Genomic DNA, 11715 nt, shown 5'->3' on the forward strand with positions numbered 1-11715 from the left:
GGGCTATTTGGCAGGGCGAGGTAGTGACACACCCTCTGCCTTAGAGGGCACTGTTAAGCACCGTCTCTGCTTTAAGCGCAGGGAAATGGCAGCTTTCTAAAACTTCAGAAGCTCACATGAATTGCAGGCGGACGTATGGCGGCACTTCAACTTGCTGTAATTTGCCAGGCTAAGTGAAGAGGATGCAGGTGGATAAGTTGCAGCCTGAGTGAAATAAAAAACCGCAGGATACACTGTCACATAAATGCAGAATATTTACACCACTTGCCTTCTTATTCAGTTTTGGCCTCAGTCAAAATTAGTTGAGGCGTCTTTATACATCCATGGAGGCTGAGATGATGCTACGGCGCTGTCGTCTCTCAGTCCGATATAAACTGGTCCTCTCCAAGTCCAGACACCCGACATCACATCTGCGTAGCCAAAAATTAGGAGACAGTTAGCAAGAATCCCTGGATTCAGATCGTCATTTGACCTAGATATAAAGTCTGAAACCGTTAAAGTAACGTGTACTGACGTCAGTAGGAAACGGCTAGTACTCGCTGCATCAGTAACGTTAACTTTTAGGTTGTAATGTCAACATTAAAGTTCAGTTACTTTTTGTAGTTCACGGTAACTTTTAACATGCCTTCCTCGTGTAAGCTAGCTAGCTAACGTTACTCATTTAACGTTAGCTGCTCGACGCTGAACTGAGGTGAAGGTCGAGTAAAAAAAATATATATATATAATATATAAAATATATTTTATGAATATGTATTAAAATTAACACTTACCAAGTTTTAAGTTAGAAAACGTGGTAATTCATCTCTCGAACTGTAGCTAGCTCGTTTACTGAAGGTTCGTTTTCTTCATGTGAATTTGTCAGACGCCTGTCAGCCAATCAGAAACGAGTATCGACTAAAAGCCTTCTTATATAGAATCTATGGTAAAACATTTCAGAGAATTATCAAAGTCATCCAGGTTGCTATGAATGAAAACATGTGAGGATTATGAGACAATGGGCCCTACCACCTTTAGGAGCAAGGCAGAGGTATTTAGCCTCTTTTTGTTGTTGTTTTGTGTTTTTATTTTTTTATTTATTGGTTTATTTGTTAAGGGACAGTGCACATTAATAAAAACATTGCTGTAAATGCGCCAGAGTTTAGCTATTTTTCATCTGCAGTCCCAAGAGGCAGATGTTATAAAGTAAACCTAAAAACAGAATATAAGTTACAAAGTTATGCAATATTGACCCTTTACAATGCGTGCAGAAACAATGAAAGAAGTGAGAATATTAATGTAAGTAGTATCATCATTCAGGAGACTCTTGTACTACATTGTCAAGTACTAACAAGACAACACAGAGGCTCCCACATTCAACACACACAAAGCAAATACAATGAGGGATAGCTATGTTAAATAGAAACATGGACTAAAGACAAGATTATGCTGCATTGTTACAAGATTATTCAGCATTGTTAGACACTAAAAAACATCCATGTCAGAGTCACAAAACATAAAAGCATGCAGAGTCTTTGTTGTTGTTGTTGTTGTTAGGCATCTCTGTGGTTTCGGGTCTCTTTGTGGTAATTGCGTGTGTCGTCGTTGTTTTGTGTCACTTTGTAATTGTTTTGTTGTTATTATTTTCTTGACAATGGAAGTTTTGCCCCTTTTTGTGGCCGTTATGCGTCTCTTGAGTAGTTACTCTTTGTAGTTGTGTTGTGTCTCTTTGTAGTTGTTTTGGGTCTTTTTCTAGTCATTTGAATCTCTTCGAAGTTGCCCTGTTTCTTTTTGTAGTCATTCTGTGGTTGTTTTAAACCTTTTCATAGTTGTTTGTGCATCTCTTTGTAGTTGCTTTGGTCTGCTTTAGAGTCTTTTGGTGTCTCTTTGTGGTTGTTTTTTGTATCTTCCTGGTTGACATGTCTCGTTGAGTGTAAGTGTAAGCCTGTGCCTTATGGGCCCATTTAATAATCCATCCACATTAGAGAGTGAGTCTGAATACGTAAATGTCCGGAAAAGGCAATAGGTATACATTACAACCAAGTCCCCATCAAAAAATTCAATTTGTATAAATTCATTTTTTTATGTTATTGCATTGCCCCAAATGAACCCAATCTAAATGATCAAGGACATAAGCTCAGTGTTCTCTGTGTTAGCTATAGGGCCCTCACAACAGCCATATGAACATATAAACTAAATGAAGTAAATCATTACAGAACAATTCACGAGTGGCAGCTACTCTAAAACGGCTAAAAACTGTAAAACATCTACATATTTGTTGCTTCATTGTTGTCTGTATGGTTAAAATGATTTCTGGTCCGTTAGCGACAGATGTATAGTAACGACACAGCGAACAGCAACGGCTCCCATAAATAAATAACACTTTACAGTACATTGACAAATAAGTTTTATTTTAATCTTTTTATACATTATAACCATATCCAACACATTTTTATATTATAATAAAATGACTCTTCTCCCTTGTCATTTACATAAATCAAAAATTTGTATATTAAGACTGCAAAATAGTACTCCTGTAATTTTTGTATATAGCTTTGTACACATAGAAGTGACAACGCATTCATTTTTGCTCTGAACAAATGCACATTTTAGGAGGGGGGGGGGGGGGGGGTTAAGAAAGGGCAGCCATAAGCAGAGAATACAAGAGCTCTAGCAAGACGGCAGGCTAGCAAGTAACACCACCACCACCACCACCACCATGTGACCAACACTGACCTGGGTTAAAATGTTCAGTCAAACCCTTTGTACTACTCCACACGTCTGAAGTCTCATTCAACGTTGGACAGTATTTCTTTTTTTTAAACCACAATTAATTGGGTTGAATCACAGACATTATTTCAACCCAAGGGTTTTCCAAAAGCACGCCTCTCGGCAGGTTGTGTCCCAAGGGAAAGCTTGGAGCGCCACACATAGCAGTACAGTGAAAACATAACCAAATACACTTCAGGGGAAAGTACAGACCAACAACGAAGAGAGAAAAAAGAAAATACTTAAATTATTCAATGTGATTGGAATTTCATATCGACATTGCAGAGATTCAGGCTTTTGATAAAAACACCAGCAAATCATCCCCATCGTGATCTCGGGAAATAAAATACACGTACAGTATTAGAAAGATAATAAACCATGCTATATCGTCCCATGAATACATTTCGATCGTTGTTTTTCCTCAACGTCAATAATGACATTGCGGCATTTATCAGGCCTCCGCCACATACGCCTCCTCCCATGTGAGAGACACGGTGTGGGATGCGCATTGAAATGTATGTTGAGGAAACAATGTCAACTCAGTGGAGATCACTGAATGAAAAAAAAAAACAAAAAAAAAACAAAAAAACATTCCAAGTACACTGATATACTGTTTATGAATTTGCATACGAAATCAAAGTTCTCAGGCGTTGAAAAACTTTTAGTCACGAGGACCCTCTTTGGTTTGTGACATTGTTCACAAAGTGATCTTCAGAGTGATCGCTCACTTACCGAATAGTGAAAAGGACTCATTATACGCCCATTTGTCCTGCACTCTCTACTAACAAATCTTATTATTACATTGGAGGTAATCGCAAGGCCTCTGCTGAGAACATGTATGCGTGAGTACGTTTGACGAAGGGATTTTAAATCAAAATAGCTGCATTCACCTTCAATAAACCCAATTCAGAACTTGCAAGTAGGTGATATGTTTGAATTTCTCCGTTTGGAAATCTCTACAGCAGGTCATTTATTAAAATACAAGTCCCACAAGCCATCAACTGTTGCCATACAAAAAGATTAATACAGAATATTTGTATATTCGACAATCAACAATACAAAAGAAGTTTGTCAATCAATCCAAATTCAGCTGACACACCGGCAGCCCTTCAGTGCTTTACATCCTCTGCAGCGGTGTGGAAAAGTGAGCTGTGGCTACTCTTGACACTGGCATGGTGAAGCTGTGGTCTTACTCTACAACGACTCAAAGGGCTCTGCTGCTGGTGAAGAAATAAATGGGGGGGGGGGGGGGGGACAAAACGGTACCCAAGAGCAAGATGGGGAAAAAAAAAAAGTGCCAATGTGTGTGATGGCTTGTGTACGCGTATGTGCAGTATATTTATGTGTATGCAAGCAAGACCCAGGTGTGTGTCGGGGCAGTCGGGGCCGGTTCACTCAGTGCCGCGGGTGGGAGTACTGGGCTGGTTGAGGCCCATGGTTTTGCACAACCAGCCGGCAAAGTCCACTTCCTCCACTTCTGATCGTTTGATGAACGTGTGACTCTGAGAAAAAAGAAAAAAGAAAAAAGGAAACCGTTGTTTTTACCGCTAGCATTATTAACTGAAGATAACTGAAAAGGAAGTTCAGGTACCTACCATCAACATCTTCAGATCGGCCCTCTCAGCCGGGTTTTTGATCAAACTGCGAACACAAACCACACCAACAAGGTTACAGACATGAGACTGTAGAACTGCTTCTGTCAATGAAGGATTAAGTTGGATTTAATGTTTCCAACCAACCACCTCGTACATACACACAACTGCATTTCAGTCAACGCCAACTGCTGTCTTCATGTCACATGGCATGTAGGAATTTAAGCTCTCTACATCATCTACTTCTCCTGATTCACTTTTGCATAAAAGCAGATAAGACCAGTGTGCTTTTATTTCTTCTTCTTGTAGCTCGCTCTAAAAATGTGGTTGTCAACGCTCACCATTTAGTCACAAAGTCCTGGAAGTCGTTGGTGAAGACCCCAAGTGGCAGTTTAGGGGGCGGCTGAGGAGGAACCAAGAATAAAAAGAAAGGTAAAAAAAAAACCAAAAAACAGAACAATTCATGCAAACAAACATTTTGTGCAGAAATAAATGTGCGTTTTTATGCAAATCAGCTCTTTCTCAGACCTCATTCACGATGTAGTCCAACAGTTCAAAGATGGCCATGGCAGGTCTACTGTCCATCCCATGTCCTGTGAAAAAGTTGCATAACATTAGAATTATTCACGTAAAAAATGAATTAGAAAAAAACATATTAAGCAAGTCTTTACCCTGAAAACATTATTGCAAAAAACGTGTCACTTTGCAAATCTACATTTTTCCGTTTCTTACCGCTCACGGGTCGGCCCGGTGGTCTGGGCCTCTGCATGTTGGTGTGAGGCTCTCCCTCGGCCCCGTCCATGATGGCCCGTCCGAAGATGGACTCCAGCTCTTTGGCTTCTGGTGGGGGGATGGGGTAGCGGCCAAGTGCCAGCTCCACCAGGGACAGACCCATGCTCCACACGTCAGACTGAACGGAGTAGTGAGTGCCCTGCAGTCTCTCCGGCTGTTGAGAAACACACGATCTACGTCAGAAGGAGCGGGTAGAGCCAAGACGCCAGGCAGGAGAGAGGGTTGAGCAGAGGGCTGGGAGGGGAAGGCACAGGAAGCGGTGGAGAGGATAATGGGAGGGGGGGTGTTATGGCAAGGAGAGTATGGGTGTGGTGAGGGCAAGAGGACAGAGGATGGGAGGGTTTGGCAGGAAGTGAAGGGTAGCTTTGGACTGTTTTAGTTAGAAGGGTGAGCAAGGACAGGTGTGTGTGTGTGTGTGTGTGTGTGTGTGTGTGTGTGTGTGTGTGTGTGTGTGTGTTAGGAATTATGATGAAAGAGTGAGTGTCTCTACACCACTGGTGCTTCGTGGGTGAGGGATTGGGACAGACGAGCGGCTTTCGGCACTGCACCCACCAGGTGTCTAAGAGCGAGGGGAAAGAAGGCCGAGAAAGAGCGAGCGCAGTTGCCTCGCTCTTTGCCAAAGAACCCTTCCCTGAGCACAGCCCACGGCTCTTGGCAGGGGGAGTGAGGGAGGGCCAGAGGAAGGGAAGGCAGAGGGCGGGGCCAGTGAACGAGAGCAATGTGAGAAAAGAGGAGAAGGAAAGTGGGGATAGGGCCAGAGGAAAAAAGGGGGTGGGGGCGCAGGCGTGCAGAGCTGACTCACCGACATGTAGGAGCGTGTTCCAACAAAGGAGTTGGCCATGGAATCTATGAGCTGCCCGCTCACACCAAAGTCACACAGCTTGATCTCCCCGCGAGAGTTGACCAGGATGTTGGAGGGCTTGACATCTATGTGGCAGAGGGGACGTGAGCAAACGAACAAAATGTAAAACACGTTTTTAATAAGACCCCGAACTTCAGACTTACTGATCATTTGAGCTGTACATTGTTAGAAGACAGTAGGATGAGAGGGTAGTGCTTATAATTGAAAATCATGACTAAACAGATAGCTAACAAGAACACTGCTACACTGGTATGTGACTATATATACACATGGGCTTAGGTATGTAAATATTATAATGGTAGAGGCATGAATGCATGTGTATATATGACTAAGTCTACGGTGATAGATGCATCTTTAAAAACATAACAGAGGCTTTCTGATAGATACAAATACATTTTGTAAATGAAGAAAAGATTTCTTTGCAATATAGAATGACTTTAGAAACAAAATATTTAGACAAGAGCTAGTCCGCCATGAGGCCTGCAGGTGGTACGCACGCAGCACCCCCCCCCCCCCCCCCCCCCCCCCAGCTTCATCTGTGGTGCGTTAATCGAGCGAGGGAGAAAATAGCTACAATCAGGCTGAGCCCCCGTTATAAACAAGCCCGTTCTTTCACGTTTCCCACTCATCGCTGAAAAACATCCTGCAAAAATAATGGGGCAAGACTGAGCCCTGCAATCTGTCCTCTGTGGTTTAACCTCCTCCTCCTCCCCCCCTCCTCCTCCTCCTCCTCCTCCTGCCGACCAAGGACATGTGACGAGTGACTGAGAAAGAGGTGGCATGAAAGAGCGGGAGAACGATGGAGGGAGACACGGAGGGAGGGGTCAGCAGGGCGCGGCTGCTGTATAATCACATCTGAGAGGCTGTAATTACCGCCTGAGCTCTCAGACGACTGTCCTGGAGTACCACCGACCCTCCAGCTCTGTGAGGCCTCGCTGCGAGGCAAGGTGCCGGCGTGAGCGCCGCCATCACCGGTGCTTTTCATAACGACACACACCGTGGTTCCTCACCAGTGTGCTGTGGGAAAACTTGCCTGCCTCAGACATGGCTATGGTGTGACTTGCGATTTAGTTTGAATGCAAAGATAATTGCCTTTACTGAGCCTTTTATTCCCCGTCATGCTACCAACGTCTACGATGGGGAACTTGTGATCTTCTTCAACAATAGCGTGCCTTGTGGTGAGCGTGTTAAAACACTTAAAATGCAAAAAAAAGGAGGCAAAAGGATGGAGACAATTAATACAAATTTGAATCCAATAGTACGAGGACGACTGGCGATGGTCTAATTAACGAGGTGCATTTTGAAGGGTTTCACCGACAAAAACAAGTGCGAAGACATTTGGGAAACTAAATCATACCTAAAGGCTTTTAGTTAGTGTGTTTGAGTCCGTTTCAGAGCAGAAAGGATAATGTCAGTGGAAAATAAAACCTGCATTTTTCTTAACTGTGATGTTTCGACGGAAACATTTGCAGGGTCTGAGTCTCAGCTGGTTGCCTCACGAGCATGAGCAAAAACTAAGCTGCCCCTAATACTGAAGGGATGGGACTCATTATATTAACCACAAGAAAAGTCCATAAAAAAACATCTATGTTGTATTATTTCTAAATGAGAATGGCTTTTCTGAAATCTGGAAACAAGGCACAGTTGTTCTCAGGCCTTACAGGCACCGCATTTCTATACATTTTATGGCTAAACAAAAAAAAAAAAAAAAAGAAGTAATGAATCACTATGCCATTAAATATAATTAGGAGCGAATCCATCACATTTTTAGAAATCTCGCTTGTGGGATATCTAAAGTCAAAGGCTCCTCAGGTTGAAAACAGGATTGTTTTTTTTGCACTTTTAGCATTCGTCATTCTGAGTTAAGCTGATAAATAACCTACAAAGTGATTGTGCGATGAATATAATGCTTGAAATCAAATGCGGCGCAACACTCCACACCTTAATGTCCACATATTCCCTGATCATCATCACCCACAAATTGTGTAATCACTAATTATTATATTTTGCGAACTACACACTCTGTATCTCTCGTACTGCAGCGATTTTGGAAAATGTTGCAGAAGGGGTTTGGAGAGCAAATGTAATTTAGTGCGACTAGAGAACACCCTCACCTCTGTGCATGATCTGGTGCTTCTCCCGCAGGTAGGCTAATCCCCTCAAAACCTGTAAACAAGAGAGGAAGAAGTTTAACTCGACGCACAAATAACGGCAAAATCTCACATCACATATTAAAAAAAAAAAAAGCTTTCCCTATGTAGATATCAATGACTAAAAAAAAACAATAATCCTGTTATTATACTTAGTTTGGACTTGCAACAGTTTAAGTTGAGTAAAATACAGCAGTGAGTCACGCATTACAGTAGAACACGCAGCTAGTTAAGCAACACCACAAGAGAAACACACCCACAACGAGCAGCGCTGTGAAAAAAACAAAACATGCACAGTAACGAGCTTTAAGGATTTTCACATCGCTGCTAAATTCAAACTGCCACCGATTTTAAGATGACAAACGTGTTCATAAAAAGGCAGAAGCTTGATATATTTTTTTAAATGTAACAGAATAAGTGAAGTACATACAGCTATGCTAACTTTCCCCAGGATTTCTTCTGGGATTCTTCTGGCTTCCTTCAGGACCTGGTCCAAGGATCCACCATCCTGTAAAGACATTTTGCAATGATTTAAATATGACATAACACTTTAAAAATTAATAATAAAAAATAAAAAATACTGGTATCCAACCACATCATTCCGTGTCCACTGGTAGACTGCTAACAGTCTTTGTCTCTCACCATGTGCTCCATGCAGATGCTGATCTCCCCATCGCTGTAAAAGGCCCCATAAAAGCCCACAATGTAGGGGGAGTTGCATTCATGCAGCACCTGCAGCTCTCTGATAATCTGGTTTCTGATGGCAGGCTTGATTTCAAGGTGGATCAACTGAGGAGGGAAAGGACGAGACCGTCAACTGCTGTTCTGACAAAAAAAAACTAACGCAGCACATTAGACATTTCAACACATTTCAGAGGCGGCGGTTAGCAAAACAACAACACTTTCCTGTTCAATCTGTGTGCGGCAAACTCAACACTAAATATTTAAGGTCTCATTTAAAACCAGGACGTCTTAGAATTTACACCCGATAATGATAACCACAGTATAGCAAAGACGAGTTCCCATATTTCCAAATTGTATTTTTTCATAATTTGCAGAACTTTTTAGGGAACTGCCGTGTCAACACATACTTAAAGGCTTGACAGCCTACAAGCGTGTGCTTGCTTGAGTTTCTGTCTGGAGTCCCGATAACTTTCTGTCTCGTAAACTGAACACCATTTATTTAGAGGGGAAAATAAACTGATACAATAGAAAAATACTTATGATTAGACTTTGTTAAAAAATTGTGACCAGGATGTGTACTGAGACATTTTACAGTGGGGGAAAAAAAATGCTGACAGAAAACTATGTGATCAAGGAGCTGATTACAAGCTGCACTTTTTTTTCTGAAGTATACACCACAAATGATTTATCTGTGATAACTTAATATTGGCCAATATATAGGCCCAGATTATTTAAGAGGACATATTTATATCTTGGTCAAGTATAGGTGAGGAGAAATAAGTAAGTAATAAGAAAGACATTGTTTGGGTGCCGCAAACCAAGCCAGCACCAGGAATCTGATGTAAAGACAATAATCTACACTTCTGGAATGTGTTTTGATTCAGTTCAGACGCAACTTTCCCCACTTCACCTGCAACAAACAAACAAAATGAACCATTTGTTAATGTTCACCTTCCGGGCCATGACCAGACCCGAGGGTTTGTGGCGGACCTTGTTGACCACTCCTCCGTTCCCAGCACCCAACTCGCATATGGGGTCAAAATCCTCATCCTTCAGCTCCCCGACCTGAGCCTTCTGGGTCAGAAAGGCCTCCAGTCGTTTCCTCTGCTGCTCGTCCAGGTCCAGCTCCCCCAGTTTCTTTTGCAAGGCCTCGAGGTTGGCTCTGTGGAGGAGGAGGAGGAGGAGGAGGAGGAGGAGACCGTTAGTTCAGTCATGGGGGGGGGAAATGATAAGACAGGGACATTAAAATGATGTTGTAACGTTACATATCTGGTAAATAATGATAACTTACACACACACACACACACACACACACACACACACACACACACACACACACACACACACAGCATTTATAAAGCTCTCTTTAACACAAGTACAATACATCGTAACTCACTCACATGCAGCATCGATGGTGTTAATGATGTTCTAACGTTACATATGTGGTATGTAATGATAACTTACACACACACACACAGAGCATTTATACATCTCTTCAACTCACTCAGATGCAGCATCGATGGTGTTCGAGGTGGCCTGTCCCTCCCCGATGGGCGTTATGTTCAGGGGACCGGGTCTTCTTTTAGGACCCATTTCAATAAATCACCCGAAAAGGACTTTTCTCCAATAACACACTAACCTGGCAGTGAGCTGAGAAGCTGCTACTCTAAACCTTTTTTCCTCCTTGTTCGAAACTCTTGTGTGGAAAAAAAAAAGAAAAAGAAAGCAACAGGATCAGCTTCTTGGTGGCTAGGAACTTAGCTAGCTAACGTTAGCAAAGTTAGTATACTTTCGGTAGCATGTCAGTCAGCTATTTTTGGGTAAATCGTATCTTGCCGAGGCGATATTTAAAACTCAGGTAGGTTTCTATAGCTTTTGGAGTGAACACATTTCTATTTTTCCTCCTTCTTCTTCTGTTATCTACCTCCTGCTAGCTACTAGCCATTAGCCAACTAGCTGCTACTAGCTAGCACCAGCTCAGGAGAAGAAGAAAAAAACGTTGCCCTGCGTCTCTTCAGTGTAAACGTGCAAGCCTCCTCGGTTTTTTTTTTACCGGCAGCGGACACCGGTGAGACCGACTCGGGTGTCTTTTTCCTCCGCAGGCTCGGCAGCGTCCGAGCAACAGATTCCTCCGTATTTCAGCTCGGTGGGGCTTTGGTTAAATGTGTGTGGTGCCTCAAATACAGGAAGCAGCAGCTGCAGCATCAGACCTGTGTGACACCCACAGGGAGAGCCCTTCAAATAGAAGTAGCGCGAGACTAGACTGAGGCCGTGTCTGACAAATTGATACGAGAAATACAGAAACATCTCATGGGAGATGAGTTTGTGATGATAACACCTCCAGGATGCTGTTTTTTTAATGAGATAAAGGTTCAGTTTTAACCATTTCTTATCCACACCCGCTGCTTTCTTATGTGTTTGAATGACAGTTAGTAAACAAGCTGAGAAGTACATCACCGCCACCTAGCGGTAAGAAGAGGTAACTGAAGATTAAAATACAATATTATTATTGAAGAGTATTTTTTTTTTTTTAAATCCCTACATTTTCAGTTTGAACTCTTCTAAGTAAAACATGAAGCTGAATTTATGTATTTAATGATTTAAACCTGCCTCACTCAGAACATTTTTTACTTTGTAGATAATTTGTCTGTTAAGGCTATGGCATGCATTTTGGCAAAATGTATTTTTCTTCTTTTTTTTAATTTTTGAAATTAAACTTTAGCTCCCATCATAAGTCTATAATAAACTATAGCCAAACCCCAAATAAACCATAGAATTAGACCACCATTTTTGAATCTCACAGCTATTACAGCACAAAATCATGCAATGCATAATATCAGGCTTTTAATCTAGAACCTTGGCTGTAAGTTTTACATTGTAAAATACATGC

At 42.0% G+C, this 11715-nt stretch overlaps 1 protein-coding gene across 2 annotated transcripts; it reads right to left on the reverse strand.

The window, feature by feature from the left end:
- Positions 1-2366: 2366 nt before the first annotated feature.
- map2k2a (mitogen-activated protein kinase kinase 2a) lies at positions 2367-11103 on the reverse strand. 2 transcript variants are annotated; one of them, XM_068725952.1, is made up of 12 exons: positions 10879-11103; positions 10330-10521; positions 9777-9987; positions 8784-8930; positions 8572-8649; positions 8106-8157; positions 5932-6056; positions 5070-5283; positions 4866-4930; positions 4679-4740; positions 4341-4386; positions 2367-4247 (listed from the first exon to the last, which is right to left on the reverse strand). In XM_068725952.1, the coding sequence occupies exons 2-12, from the start codon at positions 10416-10418 to the stop codon at positions 4137-4139; spliced, it is 1200 nt and encodes a 399-aa protein (XP_068582053.1). In that variant the 5' UTR covers positions 10419-10521; positions 10879-11103; the 3' UTR covers positions 2367-4136. The 2 variants fall into 2 exon arrangements, with proteins under 2 accessions (XP_068582053.1, XP_068582052.1); XM_068725951.1 differs by having other exon boundaries at positions 10330-11103.
- Positions 11104-11715: the final 612 nt, after the last annotated feature.

This window comes from Cebidichthys violaceus, unplaced genomic scaffold, assembly GCF_023349555.1.
Source record: "Cebidichthys violaceus isolate CVI_PGR_0920_01 unplaced genomic scaffold, fCebVio1.0.p SCAF_37, whole genome shotgun sequence".
Taxonomy (NCBI): Eukaryota; Metazoa; Chordata; class Actinopteri; order Perciformes; family Stichaeidae; genus Cebidichthys; species Cebidichthys violaceus.